This window comes from Molossus molossus, unplaced genomic scaffold (assembly GCF_014108415.1).
Source record: "Molossus molossus isolate mMolMol1 unplaced genomic scaffold, mMolMol1.p scaffold_m16_p_1, whole genome shotgun sequence".
Lineage (NCBI taxonomy): Eukaryota > Metazoa > Chordata > Mammalia > Chiroptera > Molossidae > Molossus > Molossus molossus.
In genome coordinates, this window is record NW_023425344.1 from 34,451,782 (window position 1) to 34,473,658 (window position 21,877).

Below are 21,877 nucleotides of genomic sequence, written 5' to 3' on the forward strand. Positions count from 1 at the left end.
GCACTATGCTCTATTTTAATGCATCCAATACCACCACAATATTAACTTATGCAGCCGGGTTAATTTATGAAGAGCATGGAGCATTTTTGCTTTGAAGTAAGTAAAGCTTCTTTTTAATCCATCATTAAGCATCTACCTGTGAATGTATCTGAACCATTTATAAAGGTGTCACTGATCGCAGAGGTGATTACTTGGCACACAGGTTTTTGTTTTTCACCTAATTCCAGGTAGCCTATGGCTGGGTGTGTACGATTTTTAGGATTTTATCAATACTATGCTAATAAAATACAACAGAAAAAAATATTACTGCTGAGGGAGATTTAAGGCCCAAATTATAATTCTTCCTTTCAAATTCATATGCTCATTAAAATAGATGTCAGTGTTTGAATTATAAGGTAGTTTTATATTAACAAAATACTGCTTTTACTTATTTCATTTGTATTTTATATATTGAGCTTCTATATAATATTTGGTTTCATTAAGGTTTACCTCAAAGGAAAAAGTTTAAAAACCACCATTATAACCGAATTTCTCAACCTTAGCATTACTGACATTTTGAAACAGATACTATTTACTGTTGGGGGCTTTCCTGGTCATCGCAAGATGTTCAGCAGTATCCCTGGTCTCCACCAACTAGATGCAAGCATCAAGCCTCCACCACCAGCCTGACAATCAAAACTGTCTACAGATACTGCAAACATCCCCTGTGAGGGAAAATTATCCACTGGCTAAGTCATAGGATCACAGGGCTGGTCACATTTTAATGTTCACATCTTCACAAGTTTTTGGTGTTTTTTTTTTTGGTTGTTTTTTAAAAATATTTTTTCTTTATTGATTTTAGAGAGAGAGAGAGAAAGAGAAAGATAGAAACATTGATAAGAGAGAACATCAATTGGCTGCTTCCTGCATGCCCCCCACTGGGGACCAGGCCCACAACCTGGGTATCGAACCGGTGACCTCTTGGTGCAGGGGTCAACGCTCAACCAGTGAGCCACACCAATTGGGCTAACAGTTTTTTATTTATAAGAAGCTGTTAAACAAATATTATAGTAGGGTAGATAGGTAATTTTTTAAAGCATTTAAAAATATTTATTCTGTTGTCTCATTAAGGGTGTTGAAAACACTATACAGTCCATAAAAAATGTTGTGAAACTGTATTTTCAGAAAACAAAAGATATGCATAATATGTATATTTTATTATTGTAGAAAGTATTACAGATGTCCCCTTTTTCCCCATTGACCCCCCTCCTTCGCGCTCCCACCCCCCTCCTGCTTTCCCCAACCCAATGTCTGGGTTGATTGGTTATGCACATATGCATATAAGTTCATTGGTTTATCTCTTCCCACCCCTCCCACCCCCCATCCCTCTGAGGTTTGTTTATCTGTTCCCTACTTGCATGATATATATTTTAAGTGAAAAAAATAATCAATTCATGTGATTATGGGAGCAGGAAGCAAGAAGGAATCTAGTAAAATCTTTTTACGTGCTAAATTCTGGAATACAACTGGTCTTTAAATTTTTTGTATAACACTGAAGCAATGTTTTTGAAAATTGAACTTGAAGTTTATTTTGTTCTTGCCTATTGCTCAGATAAATCTAGTTAAATTGGCCAACATCCTGTGTAAGAAAGGCTTCAAAGAGAATGTCCCAATGTTCAGCCTGTGAACTTTTATCTTTCATAGGGAAAGCCAAAGAGAAATTAGAAAGGGCCAGGGTTTTTCATAATAACGTTTTTAAGAAGAAGATTTCTGTTAGGTTAACACAAATGACCAAACCAATGTCACCTTGGCAGCCTCAATAACATAAGAATGAAAAGCACTCTGTCAAATTTAGATACATGGTTGATGGAAGTGTAAATTGGCATAACCTCTACCAAGGACAATGTGGCAAAACTTAAAATGAATATACCTTTTTTCCGAACCACTCCTTTTCTTAGAAATAGCCAACAGATAGTAGTGAGACAGTAGAGTATATCAGTATATTCAGAGAATCTTCATTTGTAAAAATAAAAGATTGGAAACAATGTAAATGCCACCAAACGGTGACTGAGAAAATAAATTATGGTATTCCCATACAACTGAACACATGGCAGTAAAAATGTTAAGAGAACTTATTATTTACTGATATAAAACCAATTCCAATATACATTGTTAACAAAAATAAGCAATATTCAGAAAAGATAGACAGCTGTCTTAAGAAGTTGTCCTTTAAGAGGATATAGCTATGCTTCTATTTGTACATGAAATATTTACGGAAATTTCCAATGTTGTAGCTCCTAGAGATAAAGTTAGAAAGAAAACTACCTATTATTAAATTTAAATATTTTGAATTCTTTAAATTATGATTATAGATTACTTTGTGAAAGAGGACCATGAGATTTTTTTAAAGAAAAGTACTTTGTCAATTCCGTACTAATATGCAATGTCTGTAAGAGTGGATAGCCTAGGAATTTGTTATTCTCAGATTCCGTAGTCCAGAAAATTAGCCCATGCAAGTGAAAATAGAGGGATAATGAAAACTCAAGTAAGATATCTAGAATCAGGGCCTTGGGGTTTGCATAAACACACAAGCTCAAATGGAGTTGGTAACTATGTAGCGTGAACACCAGTCCTAAGATAATGTGTCTTTCTTGATTACATTGAGTATAGGTGGACCAGGGTCTCAGAGATGAATCTGGTAAATCTTCTAATAGTGAGTAATATTAGTCACCAAAAGTTATAGAATACAGATTTTGTTCTTGTTGTTTTGATCTTTTGTTATTAGGTTATAGCAGGAAAGAAAGGTAGGCTTTGATACATAATGTGGATGACCTGCTCATAAGGCGGGACTTGCTGCAGATATTGGTGGAGACATTGCCAGGATGCTATAAGGGCCCTGGGATAAAAATAGCTATAATAATGACCAGCAGTTGTGGAGCACACATCTCTTTTAATTCTCACTGATATTCTACGCAATAGATGTTTTAATGTACTAAGAGACTGAGGCTTATGGAGATAAAAGTAAATAGCCCAAGCTTACACCACTAGTCAGCAGCAAAAAAAGACTCAAATTCAATCTGCCTGCCTTCAAAATTTTTAACCACAAGATTTTTGTGCCCACTGGTAACATGATTCAAGGCTGTGAAGCCTGGAAATGGAAGCCATCATCCTTATGATTCTATCTTTTCTCTCTCTCGTCCTGACAGAATCACAACCACTGCTGCATGTATGATGGATCTACGAAGATATCCTCTGGATGAACAAAACTGCACTCTGGAGATTGAAAGTTGTGAGTTACTTGGACAGGGGAATGAGAAAAAGGGGTGTTTGCTTGACCCAATTAAATTCAACCTTGCACTGAATAATTGGTACTAAGATATTCTATGCTGCCAACTTTTTAAAGATTTCCCAGTCCAGTGACATTTTCCTTTATATTGGTGGTTCCAAGGTCATTTCAATGCAGTTAAATGTTTGAACCATTGGAAAAAGTCTACTTAGCTTACTAGACCATCTATAAACTCATGCTTTCTTCTTCTCGGTCTGGAGTTTCTCCCAAGGCATTCTAATTCCCAAGCTGCATTAACAAGAGGAGGAAAACATTTTATGTGTAGAGACTCTGTGAGATTGTTTTTATTCTATAGTCTACCCACCTGAAGGATCATAAATTGTTGTCTTTTAGAAAAACACGACAGTAGAGTCTTGTGTATTTTTGTCTTGCTTCATTGGAAGAACAAGCCTCATGATGATGGTGCATTGGGTCAACGACTTGATAGGTGTCAGGTCTAGTGACTGATTTTGGTTTGTCCTCTTGGGTTGGTTTTCATTTATTGCCTTCTTAACAATTTGAGTCTTTTAGTCACCAAGATTTAATTTGATTGACTTTGTTTCACTGTTTCATAGCCGTCATCGAGCAGGCATTTAAGTTCATTCATGGTGAATACCAGGCCTAGGACATTCCCTGGTTCTAAGGGTCACAGAAAGTTGCAGTAGTTAATTCAGACCATTGCAACACCACCAAATGTAATGTGAGAAATAGATATTTATGTAAATCATCTAAAATACTTCCCAGATCTAAATATCAAAACAATAAGAGAAAATGAGAAAATTTAAGGTGACCTCATAGTATTATTAAAGAATAAATATACTATACTCCCAATTATCTGAGAATTCATGAATTACCTTAATTTTCTAGTTTTACCGAATATAGACATGTAAATACAGAAAGGTACTTATGTAGATATAGGTTCAGATATAGATGTTAATCTATTACCACTAGAAACTAGAATGAATGGGAACATTCATGAGTCATTTATATTTTTAAATAATTTTAAAATGTATTATGTAAATTTAAGTTGGCTGATAAGCATTAATATGTGAACATATTGATGATGACTTTTGGTTTAAATGCCAGTGACAATCAAATTCAAAATGTAGAAATAAAATATGAATTCAATCAATTATTAATGGCCAGTGATAGTTTATGCATAAGACAGAACTTGAGCTAAGCAGGTAAACCATTAGCTTTTGGAACTTGACATTGACAGAGGTTAACTCACGGGTTGCTTCATAAAGGTTGCCTTTGACCCTTGACACCTCTTCCATTGACTGTGATTTTTAATCTTTACTTCTGCTAGACAGCAATAAGATATGACATCCTTTCAAAATTCAAAGATCTTATGGTTTACATCATTCAGTTGAAGAATTAATGAATTTGACAATTACTTGAATTTATTTTGTGTTGTAAATTATCAAGTGCTAAAATTAACAGTATTTATTCCTCCTAACATGCATATTTTATTTTATAACACATATTTAGTTTATCTATTATTATAGGTTATATTTTTCTTTAAGGAGGTAATTTACTTTATTTATATTTAGAAAATAGATGACTTTTAGGTACATTAATCATACCATATAATGACCAAAACAAAAATTTAAATGAGGCAGAAATAAAACATAACTCTTATGGAGCAGGGATGGGAGAAGCACAAACAGCCAGATAGTCCAAAATAATCATAAAATAGGATGCCAGGCAATGACTTTGGCATATGATAATCGTTGAGGCAATTCAGTAATATGCAGTCAGTTGTCTGGACAGTTGGATGAGGCAGAGTAATTGGGACCCTAAAGTCAATTAATAGGTAGGATTGCGGGCAGATGGTGGTCATCATTAAAGATACCCAACAGCAGGTTACTCTAGTGCCTAAAGATATTTACCTAAAACAAAGGAGAAAATCGGGTCTGTAAGAATCTGTGTAATGAGAAGTCTATAAAGGCAGGAACTTGGGAGAAAGAGAAAAAACACAAAACTGCCTTCTACTTGCCAGACCAAAGCTACGCATTAATATAACACCTCTGTAACACAGATATTTCTACCAACATTTGAGAGATAATGTATCTGAGGCTTAGAGAAGTAAAATAACTTATCCAGGGCAGAGATAGTGGTGATTCAAACCCAGTTTGTCTTTTTATCACAGAGTCCTGTAATCAACAGGTGAGCAAGAGAGCAGATGATCAATGATTAGAAGTATAGCACCAATTAGAACCATTCTCTGCTAGGTTGAAGATGCTGACACAACCAAAGACTGGTCTGTATTTCCTAAAATTATCCCTAATGAAAGTTAAAATAGAGCACACAAGCTGAGGCAGAAATGGCTTTTAGGTCAAATGATTGCAATTGCAGAGAGGGTAGTCTGTGGATGTAGGAAACCAAATAGTTCTTGATTCCACTGATGTTAACCTCAAAAAAAAAAAAAAAAAACTTAAAACCTCAAATGAAAACATTGTTTAGCTTTACTATTTTAGTTAAATATATCCCTTCTTAAGAATAGGTACATCAATATAAAGAGATCTTAAATATTAAGAGGAATAACTCCAAGCAATGAAATAACATATGGCAATAGTATGGAGTTCAAATGAGCTTTACTTGTTCCTGCCTAAGTACATAATCAATAGGTTGTTAGGTACTAATACATACAGAATCTGTTATTCATCTATTTTTAACTCTTCATGAAGAAACATGTGTTGCCTTATTTGCTGAAACAGCTCTCCCTGAATTTATGAAGACTATAACTGAGCTATATAGGGATTACAATGAGAGACTGTGGTGTTTGTTGGGAAATAAGAATGATAAAGTAGACATTTCACCGATGTAGGGTTGAACCGATTATACTTTGTGAACAGTAGAGTAGAAATGTTGCCTACCTTACAAAATGTACTAGTTTGTATTCTCTTCCATCACAATCCCGATGAAGGAGCAACGTTTTATGTGGTTAGGTCCTCTGAGAAAAATTGAAGATGTTTTGCTTTTCTTTAATGTAATCTAATCAAGTAAAATTGAAAAGACCATAAAGCCTGGTTAAATTGAAATTTTAGTTGAACTTGGAGCAGATTAATAGCTTTCTAGCCCTGGGATGCAATAAAAACAGTTAATGGCATATAGAAAAATCAATCAAGAAATTTAGTATTAAGAGGATTTGGAATTTGAAATCAATTAAGCTATCATGTAAACATTTGATAGCCACAAGCTTCATGGAGCTAGAGAAGAGCTTGGGATAACAATCATGGAGGGTTCAGGTGCCTTTTCCCATTCTCTACAGCAACAACTGAGAAAGATCTCGACCCTAATCTCACCCTCTCAGTTTAAGAAGATAGTATCACTTGTTACTACACCCCGAAACTGTAGAAGCCATTTCAGGCCTCTAATCTCTCGGGAGGCTCACCCATCTTCTCCTAAGCTGCCTTATGTCTTCACCACTCTAAGCGAGCCCTCTGTATTTCAGAGGAAGATGTGCTCCTGTGTCTTTTGTAGCCTGACCTCAACCCCTAGGTTCAGGATTCCATCTTCCTTCCTCCTCTGAGAATTGATTCTTTCAAGTTCACATACACTTTCACTCCCGATCACTTAGATCCTCAATCCCATCCTCTGTGCTAGCCTTTTATTCAGCCTAAAAACAAATTTAAAACTCTTCTCATCATAAAGCACCTCTACCCTACCCCCACATGTCCCCTTAAGCTTTTCATAATCTCTCTACTCTCTTTTTCTTCAAACTACTTCAAAGTATGGTCCATATCTGTTGTCTAATGCTTCATCTTCCTCTCAACCCATTGTAATCAGAAACCTGTCTACCCATCTCTCACCTCCACTGACACTATTCTCAGAAAGGTCACAATACATCTCTCTACATACCATCTTCATTCCAACGATCCCCAAATGTACATCTCCAGCTCAGATCTCTTCTAAACCCCAGATTGATATACCTAGCACTTTTCTTGGTATGTCTATTTTTATGTTTCAGAGGCATCTTAAATTTGATTTGCTCAAACTGTAACTATCATTTTCTCTCCCAAATGAGTTTCCTTTCCAGTCTCCTTAATCTCATTATCCAACCAGAATCTTCCAATTAATTGTTGACATTTTACTTACACTCCTCCAATCCAATCTATTGTCAAGTACCTTCATTCTATCTGCAAAATATTAAAACCTTCTACATCTTCTATATCTCTCCAACCCTACTGCAACCAAACCACCATCACGTCTTACTGAGTCATTGTAGCAGTCTTTTCTTGCTTTCACCCTTGACTTTCTTTCTTTCTTTCTTCCTTTCTTTCTTTCTCTCTCTCTTTTTTTTTTTTTTTTTGTGTGTGTGTGTGTGTGTGTGTGTGTGTGGTACGTGCCCCTAGCAGGAACTGAACCGGGGACCCTCTGGTCCGCAGACCGACACTCAACCGCTGAGTCAAACTGGCCAGGGCACCCTTGACTTTCTTCAAACCATTCTCTATCCAACAACTAGAATGATCTTTGTAAGCTATAAATTGGATCATATTACTTCTACACTTGAAAATATTCAGAAAGTCCCCATTGCACCAAGAAAATTCTCCACACTTTTTTTTTTTGTAGATGTATGACTTTATTTGATGATCAGCAGTTAGCTCTCATCCACATTAACTGTAGTTTTTTTCATTTTTTGTTTAGACAGAGCAGAAGGGAGAGAGAGAAAGAGAGGGAGAGAAACATCGACGTGAAAGGGACACATCGAGTGGCTGCCACCTGCATGACCCAACCAGGGCCAGGGACAAACTGCAACTGAAATACGTGCCCTTAGGGAACCGAACCCCAGTCTCTCTGGACCGCAGGCTGACTCTCTAACCGCTGAGCCAAACTGGCCAGGGCTTTTTGTAGATTTTTTAAAGTGATGACAGGTATGTACATTTGGTGAATCTTCCTCCTCATTATGTTTTCTGAACAACTGCACCTGGATACGGTATGGGACATTCCTCATTCCTGTGGCCTAGACAGTTTTGTTGAGCCTGGTGTCAATGCGTATATGAGTTCTCATCTCCTTTATGGCAAATTTCCCAATACTTTAGAGTACCTTAGAGGCATTCTTCTTGAAACCCACTCCATGGATGCACTTTTGAATGTTGATTGTGCATTCTCTGGTCACTACCCCATTGATGGCAAAACAGTCCTTCTTCTGGCCACCCGTTTTTGTGGGAGCCATTCTGCAAAGCACAGGTTGGAAAGTGTCATTCTTCTTCATTTGACTTTCAAGCTCCTATGTGACCTCCCTCCCTCAGTATCTTCAGTCTCATCTGAGGCCCTCTTTCCCTGCTACTGCACTTAACTCCATCATGCATTGTGTTTCTTGCAAATCAGTCTTTCTTCTATCTCATTATTTTCACCATCTTATTTCTTCTGGCTGAAATGCTCTTACCCATCAGGGTTCTTTTGGCTTTTCTCTTTTCATCATTCAGTTCTCCCCTAAGATGGCTCTTTCAATAAGAGGCTTTCCTGAGAATACATCTAAATTATAAATCCCAAGTTATGATCTTTCCAAGTTCTGTCAGTTTCCCATGTGGTATTTAGTAGTATTCTTCTCTCTGTGGATTATAAACCCCACAGAAAAAGGATCATTATTTTGTTCACAAGAATAATTAAAACTTAGTGTAGTACCTAATAAATATTTGTGGATTGAATATATGCTAAATTCCTTAGCTCCAAACTTTTCAGGTTTTAAAATTTTTAGAAGGTAGAAGTCTGACTTTAGTTTTCTCAGGTAAGAGTTAAGGCAAGAACTTTTTTACTTGCCATGAAATACTCTGTCATTTGTACAATTTTATATCCATGCTTTAAGACTATTTCAAAATTTAAGATGTGTGAACCAATAGTCAGATTTGGGGAAACTTAACATTTTAATTACTTTATATATAATGATAGGCTGGTAAATGTGATAAATACCTATGGCATTTTTTTGTTTCATTTAAGTCACTAGCTGTCTACATCCCTCCTACCTGAAACAACCAATCTATCAAACAAAGGTAACATTTAGTGATACCAGGTTATTTTTATATTTGTTTCTTGTTTTTTTAAAATGGTTTGGAAACATTTAACTTAAGCATTGTCTTAATGTATTCAATTTAATGAATCAGCCACTCAATCTATCTCTTAGTCTCAGAATATTGTCATTGTGTTGATTTCAATATTTTCTTATTCACAAAAATAGCAAGTAATAAGAAAACTGTGTCTACCAAAATAAAATGGCCTAACTTAACTATGGAAAATTCCCTGTGAAAATATGATTTCTTCAGTTGAAATGTTAAGTTCTATTTATATAATGTGTTACATTAACACTTGGAAATAAAATCAAAATAAGTGTAATGTCCAGACATGAGACAGGAGCAGTTCTACAAAAGTCTGCTCTTGTAAAGTCCCACAGGGAGAATTGCGTCCAGTTCTTAATGCCGTATTAAAAGTAATTTCCTTTAGTGGAGGGTACCAACTTTCCTTAGTGGAGGGGGGCGGGTAGGGAGGCATAATAGCCATTGCTGAACGCTTTATATACTATCATAAAGAAAAAAAAACCTGCCCTGGCCAGTTTGGCTCAGCAGTTAGAGCATTAGCCTGAGGTCCAGAGAGACCCGGGTTCGGTTCCCGCTAAGGGCATGTACCTCGGTTGCAGTTTGTCTCCGGCCCTGGTTGGGTCGTGAGAGTGGCAACCACTCGATGTGTCCCTTTCATGTTGATGTTTCTCTCTCTCTCTCCTTCCCACTCTATCGGAACAAAATATCAAAAAATGTCCTCGGGTGAGGATAAAAAAAAAAGAAAAACCTTAGGTATGGTGATCCAGTGTATTAGTCAGGATTCTCCAGAAAAACATAACCAATGGGACATATATTAAAAGAGATTTTTATAAAGAATTTGTTCATGTAATTATAAAGGCTGATAAATCCCAAGATCTGCATAGTGAGTTGGCCAACTGCAGAGTGGACAGTGCAATTCCAGTTAAAGGTCAGCAGGCTTGAGACCCAGGAGGAGCCCATGTTTCAATTTGAGTCTGAAAGCACAAAAAAGCTGATTGTCCTAATTCAAAGAAAGTCAGGCAGCAGGAATTCTCTCTTCCTCTGAAGATCAGTCTTTTTGTTTTACTCCAGTCTTCAACTAACTGGACGAGGCCAGCCTGCACTAGGGAAGGCAATCCACTTGACTTAGTCTACTATCTTTTTTTTGTTTGTTTTAATCCTCACCCAAGGATATTTTTCTGTTTATCTTCAGATAGAGTGGGAGGGAGGGAGAGAGAGACATCAATGTGAGAAGGACACATCAACTGGTTGCCTCCCGCACAACCCCGAACAGGACCGGGGATGAACCACAACTGAGGTACATGCCCTTGACCGTAATTGAACCCATGACTCATTGGTCTGCTGGCCGATGCTCTAACCACTGAGCAAAACTGACTGGGGCAGACTCAGTCTACTATCTGTATTAGTTGAATGCTAATCTCTTCCAAAAACACCCTCACAGGAGCAGGAAGAATAATGTTTGATCAAATATCTAGGTACCATGTGGCTCACTCAAATTGACACATAAAAGTAACCCACTCAGTGATAGATTTGAACCCATTCAATTCAATTCTACTCATTTCAACTAGCATTTCTTAACTGGTGACTACAGGTGCTCTGTGTGCTAAGTGGTGGTGTTACTGAGGGACAGGTGGTCAGAAATTACGGGAAAGTAGATGTAGAATTTTAGAAAAATACTTTCCAATGAGCCAAGGTGCTCATTCATGAAATAAGTCCTTTTTAAGAAAGACATCCCCTCCCATAAAGACACTTCAGCTAATTGGAAATGGCCACCTGCCAGCATTAATGTAGAATATAGTCTTCATTGAGATGCCAGTTAATTATATAGCCTTAATGATCTCTTTCAGCCCTAAAATGTAAAACTCTGGGAGTTTATTTAATTTAGTTACATTGCCAGTAAGTTACTTTACGAGCTTGCCTAAAATAATGGTTCTAAAGTAATCCTGATTTATAAAGGATATTAGAATATAACAAAAAGTTATGAATACATGAACATATAAATACTCACAAGAAAAATATGAAATATAGGACAATTACCAGCAAAGCCTTTGAATCATTTTTACTTTATTGCTGCCTGCCAAATCATTAATTCTGCTCTGAAGTAATTTAAAAATAGCATCTACAACATGCCACACACTTTCTATTCATGGATGCTAAACACCAAAAATAACAGAAGTAAATTGAACTTCATGAATGATTCATGGCTTTCCTTGCTTTATGTCCCCATTGTCAAGAAAATTAGCAGCATTAGATATCTCCTTAGATAAATTTGATTTTGCCATATTCAGTAGACTACTTAATGAAAATGAATATTTCACATTTATGTTCATAGAAATGTTAATGAATTTTAGTGCCTGTAGCTTTTTTGATGAGCAGAGGAGTGGGTGTAGGGAAGAAAAAAATATTTTCTGAATTAATTTATTCCTTTTCTCAGACTGCTTCTTTGAAACTGTGAAAAACACTCCTTCTGAAAAGTCTCTGATCTTTTTAAGTTATAAAATAGAAGCCAGTGAAAGAATGGAGTTCCTTTTATGAAAATTAGTATTGCAATCAACTTAACTATAAAGTCAGCCTTATAGCTGTTCACTTCAACCCTATAAATGGTTCAAGTTTATTTTCTATGCAAGGATAAGTAACTGTCTAGATTGATGAGCATATCTTGCATTTACAGATTTAGATTTCTGGACGTTTATTTTCTCCATGGTGCTCTGATGAATGACCATTTTGCTGCTAGCTTCTTAAGAGGAAGTCTAAACAAAGAGGAAGTCTATTGTTTTTGCATAAAGGTTTTAGGTATTACTCAAACACTTAAGGAGACATTTTATAATGGAATTTTTATCTTCAAGAACTGGACAACCTTGCCCTGGCCGGTTTGGCTCAGCAGTTAGAGCGTCGGCCTGTGGTCCAGAGGGACTCGGGTTCAGTTCCCGCTAAGAGCACGTACCTCGGTTGCAGTTTGTCCCCGGCCCTGGTTGGGTCATGTGGGTGGCAACCACTCGATGTGTCCCTTTCACATCAATCAATCTCTCTCTCTCTCTCTCTCTCTCCCCTCCTCTCCCACTCTATCTGAACAAGATATGAAAAAATGTCCTCGGGTGAGGATAAAAGAAAATAATAATAAATAAAAAGAACTGGACAAGCTTGTTAAACTGAGATTTTGGTTCACTTGAGATCAAAACTTGATAATAATGATAGCTAATATTTATTGATTATATATTATGGGCCAGACACTTGATTAATCTTTACCAAAACTTGATCATTCAACCACATTTTACTGAGGAAATCAAAACACCAGGTAATAATCCTTCAAGTCACAAAACTAGTGGCCCAAATGGGATTTGAACTCAAGAAATCTGACTTGAAAGTCTAAGATTTAGCCCATGTAGTATAACCTCTTAGGAAAAACTCCATAGTGTCCTCGTAAAACTCTTTCCCCTGTCTTTCCAACCATGGGTGAGTTGGGTGAAGACTAGGTATGCTCTGTCAGTGGTTCTCAACCTTCCTAATGCTGCGACCCTTTAATACAGTTCTCATGTTGTGGTGACCCCCAATCATAAAATTATTTTTGTTGCTACTTCATAACTGTAATTTTGCTACTGTTATGTCTTAGGCGACCCCTGTGAAAGGGTTGTTCGACCCCCAAAGGGGTGGCGACCCACAGGTTGAGAACCGCTGCTCTATGTGCATGCAAAGCACTCGCCTGAGAACAAAGCAGGTTTTAATTGGCCCTTCTTTTCTCAATTCAGTTTCTGCATAGCATTTATTTTCCCAACATTCTTGCCAACTAAACTGAATATTGATATAATTTAAGGATAGCCATTATTTTACCAGGTCACTTCGATAATTGCAACAGATCACACAACAGTCAGAAATCCTTTCCCTTCTAAATGGCTATGGATGCTGTTTCCTACATCCTTTTATGATGATGTGAGGCCTGACTGACTGCAGTGCTGCTGTAGTTTCTCATAATGGTATCGCATGAACCATTAGAATCTTGGAAATGGACATATTCTCTTGAGAGGTCTTGACTTGGATTGTTCTGTAAACCAAATCCATATATGGGAACCATGTGAGAATATGTACAAGTTAGTTTTCATGTAGGTGTCAGTTTCAACATTTAGATGGCTTTATTCTTATCTTTAAGATCAAAGGTTTTTAAAGGGGTTTTAAAAAAATATTGATACCATGACCCCACCCTGGACCACAATGAGAATTTGTGGAAGGTGCCCTTGCAAAGCATTTTTAAGCTCTCCAGGTGATTTCAATATGCAGCCAAGTTTGACAGACGCTGCTGGAAGGTTGTTATGCTTTGAATTTCTGCTCTTCTCTTTTTCTAATAGACCCAGTTCTCTAAATGGGAAGCAGGATGGGAATGGAAATTGGTGAAGAAAGAATGACAGAGAACAAAAAATAGCATGATTTTCAAAGAAAGAATTCACGGAAATGATCAAAAGGAGAAAATTTAAACTACTGTTTCTTTTATCCTCTCTGGCAAAAGGCCTCCATTTTTTTCTTTTTATTTAAAAACGCATGCCTTGAAATAAATAGGTAGACCAATAGACCCTGCTTTTCGTTGGCATTAAATACTTCAACTAAATATTTAAATCCATGTAATAATAGGTCAAGTTGTTATAAGATACTACTCTATTTTAAAAGCTCCACTATAAATATCACATATTAATATGAATGCAATCAACAAAACATTAATTTGCATAATGAAGCTGTCTGTGGTGAACGGAGTTATTACTTGGGGGAGAGAGAGAGAGAACATGTAATGCTTTTAGTAACATTCTTTATCATGTCAAGTAAAGAAAAAGAGAAGGTGAAAATGTACACTTGAATGACTGCATAGCAACAGGCTTTCCAGGAATAGTGTAGTCAAACTGAAATCAAGCACAGTCTATTTGTTTCACCGATAAAAATAATATAATTGTAATTTTTATGTTCATTCTTATCTCCCCACACCCTGTCTCATAGGCATGGATATTTGATTGTGCAAAAGGACAGATTTGTCATAGAGCTCTTACTAGATGTCTGCATTGATTCTAAGGAGATTGTATTCTCAGTACTTAGATTCTGTAGACCTACAATTCAGACAAAAAAATGTCACTGAATAGAGTCGAAGAGGTGCCTGCTTGTACCTTAGAAACTGTCAGTGGAAACCGATCACTTCTCTGATGTGCTCCCTGTGGTGTTTGTCAAGTGTTCATGTGCTTAAAATGATCTTATTAAAATGCATTCTGGTTTAATGAGCTGGGGCTGGGGCCTGAGAGTCTGCATTTCTAACGTGATACCTGGTGATACCTATGCTATTGGTCCATGAGCCACACTGAGGAGTAAGAATCTGAGGCAGGTAAAAAAACAAAAAACCTGTCTCACCTGTGCTCCTTAGTCTATTTTCCCAGCCTGTCTGCTTCCTACTGAGATTTAAATAATTAGCTAAAAGGCTTTGTCACACTGGTTGCTCAGCACTTGATTCAGAAGAGTTTTGAGTTTTAAATTACCTGAAGTAAAAAAAAGTCATTCTCAGGTGACATGAATGACTCCAAAACACTGGATCTGAACAGCTTAGATTTTGTTAAGTGCCTGGTGTGGGACTTGGGTGCCTCCCTATTTTGTATGTGGGGGTTTCTGGATGCAGTATGCCTTTAGCACTCTGAAGCCCACTTTAAAGATAATGCTTGGACGAATATTTTATATGTGGAAGTGATTTGATTTTAATAAAGGAAAAAAGAATGTAAAGTATTCTAATGATTTTAATTGACTCGCTGTTCATTACCGAGAGATTTTCCAGTGGAAGGGGCACATTGCTCCAGCTCGGCTAGCTAGACATCTGGGGTTTCATGAGTCCTTCTGAAGAACATGAGTTCCCCAGACTTTATTAACTATTTTGTGGCTCTTTCTCAATAGGGAAGTCTAAAAATTGTGGGGGGTTTGTTTTGTTTTGTTCCTGATGATTCGAGATTATAACTGAGCACTTCTTATGATGTGCTGAAGCTCTAGCTCCATTTGAGGCCTAGGCAGATATAAGGGATTTACACTCTATCCTCATGGTGACCCTAAGACCTGCCTTTTTGTGAAGGTCTTCATAGAAGGAGTGAGGAAGGCTCCTAGCTACATAATTAAAGTGTCAACAACAAATGTCCATCTCTAGTCAAGTAGGCATATTTTTACAACTCAAGACAAAGGTGTTTCCCTGGCATAGTTCTCATTTTAAGTAATCTAATCTCTTCTTTAGGGACCAGTATTAGCTCTATCATAAATTGTTACCTTCAAGGCCTCCGTCATTGGCCAGATCCTCAGTGTCCACCCTCTCATCACCTCCTTCATCCCGACTTCATGGTGATGGGTTCTCAAGTCACCTGCTTTCATTCAGTATTCATTCCTGAGTGATAAGTATTTTCTACAAATCATACCTTATTCTTACTGTTCCTGCCATTATTTTATCTCTTCCTCTTTAAATCGGTACATACTACCTATGCCAAATAGTACCTTATTCTTTTAGAGGAAAGATATTTTATTTTATTGTTGAAAGTATTACAGATGTACCCCTGTTTTTCCCATTGACCCCCATCTTTCTCACTCCCACACCCCCCTCCTGCTTTCCCCAGCCTAATGTCCCTGTTGATTGGTTGTGCATATATGCATATCAGTTCTTTGGTTTATCTCTTCCTTCCCTCAATCCCCATCCATCTGAGGTTTGTCAGTCTATTTTCTACTTCCATGATTCTGGATCTCTTTTGGTCGACAGCTTATTTTGTTCATTATATTCCACAAATAAGGGAGATCATGTGATACTTGTCTTTCTCTGACTGGCTTATTTTACTTAGCATAATACTTTCCAGGTCCCTCTGTGTCATCTGAAAGGGTAAGAGATCTCTCTTTCTTGTAACTACATAATATTCCATTGTGTAAATGTACCACACCTTTTTTATCCACTCATCTACTGATGGGTACTTGGGCTGTTTCCAGATCTTAACTATTGAGAATTGTGCTGCTATGAACATAGGGATGCATATATTCTTCCTGATTGGTGTTTCAGTCTTCATAGGATATATTCTAAGAAGTGGGATCACTGGGTCAAATGGCAGTTACATTTTTAATTTTTTGAGGAAACACCATATTGTTTTCCATAGTCGCTGCACCAGTCTGCATTCCCACCAGCAGTGTGCTAGAGTCCCCTTTCCTCCACACCCTCACCAGCATGTGTTGTTTGAGGATTTGTTGATGGCTGCCATGTGGCAGGTATGAGATGATCTCATAGTCATTTTAATCTGCATCTCTCTGGTGATTAAAGATGTTGAGCTTTTTTTCATATATCTCTTGGCTATTTGTATGTTCTGTTTGGAGAAGCGTCTATTCAGGTCCTCTGCCCATTTGTTAATTGAATTGTTTGTCTTTCTTTTGTTGAGTTGTATGCATACTCCATATATTTTGGATATTAAACACTTATCCAATGTATCATTGGCAAACATGTTCTCCCAGAGAGTGGGTTCCCTTTTCATTTTGCTGCTAGTTTCTTTTGCCATGTAGGAGCTTTTTAGTTTGATGTAGTCCCATTTATTAATATTTTCCTTTGTTTCTGTTGCCCTAGGTGATGTATCAGTGAAAATTCTGCTATGTATGTCTGAGATTTTTCTGCCTACATTTTCTTCTAGGATTTTTATGGTTTCACGGGTTACATTTAAATCTTTTATCCATTTTGAGTTTATCCTTGTGTATGGTATAAGTTGGTGGTCTAGCTTCATTTTTTTTTTTTTTTTTGCATATAGCTGTCCAATTTTCCCATCACCATTTATTGAAGAGACTGTCTTTTTTTCATTGTATGTTCTTGCCTCCTTTGTGAATATTAATTGTGCACATTCTCTTGAGTCAACTTCTGGGTTCTCTGTTCTTTTCCATTGATCTTTATGTCACTTATTGTGTCAGTACCAGGCTGTTTTGATTACAGTGGCTTTGTAGTATAACTTGATATCTGGTATTATGATCCTTCCCACTTTGTTCTTTTTCAAAATTGTTATGACTATTTGGGGTCTTTTATGGTTCCATATAAACTTTTGGAGTATTTATTCTAGATCTGTGAAATATGCCATTGGTACTTTGATAGGGATTGCATTGAATCTGTAGATTGCTTTGGGTAGTATGGACATTTTAATGATGTTGATTTTTCCAATTCATGAGCATGTATATGTTTCTACTTTTTTATATATTCCCCTATTTCTTTTTGCAATGTCTTGTAGTTTCTGAGAACAGGTCTTTTACTTCCTTAGTTAAGTTTATTTCTAGGTATTTTGTTCTTGTTGTTACAATGGTAAATGGGATTGGTTTTTTTTGTTTGTTTGTTTCCCTTTCTGAGTGTTTATTATTGGTGTATAAGAATGCAATTGATTTCTGAATATTAATTTTGTATCCTGCTACTTTGCCAAATTTATTTACTAAATCTAGTAGATTTTTGAAGGAGTCTTTAGGGTTTTCTATGTACAATATCACGTTGTCAGCAAATAATGACAGTTTTGCTTCCTCCTTTATGATTTTGATCCCTTTTATTTTTTCTTCTTTTCAAATTGCTGTGGCTAAGCCTTTCAGTACTACGTTAAAATAAAAGTGGTAAAAGTGGGCGTCCTTGCCTTGTTCCTGTTCTTGAGGGAAATGCTTTTAGTTTTTGCCCATTGAGTATGATGTTGGCTGTAGATTTTTCATATATGGCCTTTATTATGTTGAGATATGATCCTAGAGGGAAGATATTTACATAATTGTCATCTCATATTAGGTTGGAAATATTAAGATGTGTTTCCCTGAAGAAATTCAACATGATATGCTCCCTATTGTCTTCCTGATTTTTTACTGCAGACCCTTATCCAGTAACATAATCAAAAGGTCAGTCCTGACTTTGCTAAAATTTCAGTTTCCTGATCAGTCTGTACAATCATAATAAAACTAAATTTTCTTCCTACATTACACGAAATTTAAGAAGAAAAAGTATCTTTCTGCTATTGTGATTCCTGGTCATAGTTACTCTTCTTAAAATTTTACTTTGAAGAGAATTTCATTCATAAACAATATTAAAAATTGTATCTTTTGTTCCATTTGGGCTGAATAAAAACAACAACAATGATAAAATGATGGTAATAATAATAATAACAATATAATTTTTAGGATATCAGTAGCAAAAACTGAAGCCAAACCATACTGAGACAGGATGTCTCAGATACTATGTTCGCTTGCCGAAATTTAGACCATGAAAAAGGCAATCAATATGGGCCAAGGCAAGCTCACCTGGGTCAAGGAAAGTTATGTGTTGAATAGATATGGAGGCATGAATTCATGCAGAAAGTTTAAACATGACAAAAATGGCACAGGACACCAGCTCTGAGACTTATATACCAGCCCAACAGAATGCACATGGGAAACATCTTTTAGTGGTAAGTTTTTTTTTAAACAGTCAAGATCTCATTTTTAAGTAAGATGAAATGAAGGAAATGAAAATTTCAGGGGAAAAAAATCAAAGAATTAAAATCTGATGTACAGAAAAATAATCTATACACAAAGTCAATTCACAAAGAATTAAGACGGAGCGTATAGGTGAAAGAAGCTAAACGTATAGGAAAAGGAAAAGAATTAACCTTGGATTGACAGATGGCAGCAGTAAGATGACATGTAATTCAAAGTTAAAGGTTTTTAGTAGGAAGGGAGAGAGAATAGTTTAGAGTTCTCAACTCTGAGGAACACAGAGTCACTTAAGGCAGCTCCCAGACCCAATACCAGAGGTGTAGAGGGAAAGCAGCCCGTGCTTTGAGAGAACTGTCGGGTAAACTGTGTTTGTAAGACAGAGCAAGGTTTTAGTGTGAGAAATGGGAGGTTGAGGATAGAGGGGATCCTGCTTCTGCCGTGCTGTGTCTCTCATTGGGTACAGGTGAGGGAGGGGTATCACGGAGGGCTGGGAGGTGGGAACCGAATAGATGTATAGATCCTTATGGGATCTCATTATGACAACATGTAAAGTGCCTTGAACAGTACTTAGCACATCTTCAGTAGTCAATAAATGGTGGTCACAACTATCATCAAAGTAAAGGGCAATCAGGTGTTTGTTCCCCCCAAATTCTGAACTGCTCCCACTTCTGTATGAGTGCTGTGCTTCTTCCTTTTGTCACACTTGTCATCACTCTGATTGTTACCATTGTTGCTGTCAATGTACTCATCACTCTCCCCTCTTCATTTCTAACCACGGGCTCCCATCTCTCTGGGCTTTTACCTAAAAAGCTAAGCTTTCTGTACATCACCAAGCAATCAAAGCTCTCTTCTCCTCTGCTCTCGAGCTGACTGGTGACAGAGTGCCAGGAGCAACTACTTGTCTCACTCTTCTCGGCTCTATTTGTCTATTTCTAGGTTCCCAGAGGTTCTGATTCTTTCACAATATACAAGTGTTTATTGCGCCGATTCCATCTCCAACACTGTCAGAACTTCTAGGCTGACAAGATGACTATATCATAGTCCCCCAAAGGCTGTATTCCTAAAATAGCATTTGTACAGAAGTACTAATGCCATTCTCAAGAGTTTCAGATTATTAGAAACTAGATCATTGACCGATAGCTAGAGAAACATTCTGTTGATATTTTAACTTAACATGAACGTCCAATGTACCTTCTTGTCAGGATCACAGAGCAGTGCCTCCATTCCTTTTAGGTTAATTTGAAATCACTTGATGAGACTCTGTAGGCACATCTTTCTCCCTGTCATTGGCAGCTTAAATGCAGCTACTGGTTTCAGCACTTTCCTGCGCATCTCATTGTTAAGCAGACTACTTTTCAACATTCTAGTATGTGTCATATGAATCACCATGAAGATGATTGCTCAACTTGCTTTATAGACAAGAAGTGATCTGACAGAGAATTTAGTCCATGGTTCCTCTCCCTAATTCTCAGGAAGGAAATGTTTACTATTTGTTGCTTTGAAGAACTGTGGCCCCAACACAATTGTAGATGAGGCCTCCATTTCTTTAAGGGTAGAAAGTGTGGGGGGGTGGGTACCCATCTGTTGGGATATTTTTTAAAATATACATCCTCTGGTGGACTTAACTGTCCAATTTCTAGCTAAGAGTTTGGGGAGTCAAGCAGAATGTAAAAAAAAAAAAAATCTTGCTTAGTAATTCAGACACTTATTCTTTATTCACTTACCCACAAACTTTTTAGTCTTTATCATGTATTATGAACTTTTCTAGGAAAAATAAAGCTCTTGCTCAGATGTAACACACAAGCTATCACAGGGGAATATGAAATAATAAAAAACAAAGTCATTAATGTAAAATACAACGCAGGAGTTTGCTATGCTGTGGCAAGTGTGCTGAAGAAAAGAAAAACTGGGTAGAGGAACGGAGAGGTGTATGTGGTGTGTATATGCAGACACATATGCACACTGTTTTGGATCTGGAAGTTCTGAAAAGCCAATAATTTTAACACTGCTCAAGGACAGACTGGCGAGAGCGTGCCGACATTTCACGAGCACGAGCACCAGGCACTGAGGTGCTGAAAGGTCTGGTCAATGCCACCACGACACTCAGCAATCCTGAACTGCTGGCTTCTGCCTTCTTCCCTTGCTCTAGTCTATAGCCCTGTCTTGCCTCCCTGCAATGAATAAAAAGGGCCTGCTTTTTAAAAATATTTTATTTATTTATTTTTCAATTACATTTGATATTCAATATTACATTATTTCAGGTGTACAGCATAGTGCTTAGACATTTATTTACATTACAAAGTGATCTCCCCAATAAGTATAGTACCCACCTGGCACCATACATAGTTATTACAATATCATTGACTATATTCTCAAACAGGGTCAGCTTTAAATAAGTCACGTGTGTGTAATCCTAACCATGCTTATTCATTAACTTAAGGATAGTGTCACTGCCAGTGAGTATGTAGAATTAGAAGTTACCTTTAGAGCTTTGAGAAGTGTATTTGATATCCCTGCCCAATTACCTCAAGATAAAATGTGGTTTTAACAGTGACCTTCAGGTGGAGAGCAGTTTACACCTCCCTCCTTGCGGTCTGAACTATGGCTCCAGCAATTGGAGAACTGTCCGATACCGAAGCAACAAAGGCCCGCTGTTGACCCACGGAGTCTCAGACCCACAGTATAATGTCCTCTCAGCCACTGCCCTTCACGATGACAGGCCACACTGGGCTTCGTCTCAGGGTAGTAGGTGTGCACACAAGGGTAAGAGAAATGCTTCAGTGCCCCCAAGTTGCTTTTATTGAATCTTTATCAATCTCCATTTTTAGTTGCATGTGACTGATTATGAATGTGAGCTTAGGGAATAATGGTATACATACACATATACATGAAATGCTTTCACACATTTCCATCTGAGTCCCACCACAACCTATAGGAAAAGAAAGCAACATAGTTGTCATGACTCCCATCATGCTGATGTAGTCTCAAGCTCCAGAAGTTAAATGAATTTGCCAAAAACACAGCATTAAAAAGTGGCTGGGGCCAAACTAAACTATGGGCTATATGAGTTTCAAATCTGTCCTTT

The 21,877-nt window shown here is 37.2% G+C and overlaps 1 protein-coding gene across 4 annotated transcripts in view; it reads left to right on the forward strand.

Moving 5' to 3' along the window:
• The window catches only part of GABRB1 (gamma-aminobutyric acid type A receptor subunit beta1), a 356,673-nt gene that overhangs the window by 260,638 nt on the left and 74,158 nt on the right, over positions 1-21,877 (forward strand). For all 4 annotated transcript variants that reach the window (XM_036271342.1, XM_036271355.1, XM_036271360.1 and 1 more), the window contains one exon: positions 3,186-3,268. In XM_036271342.1, coding sequence (XP_036127235.1) covers positions 3,186-3,268 — 83 coding nt within the window. The remainder of the gene's footprint in view (positions 1-3,185; positions 3,269-21,877) is intronic.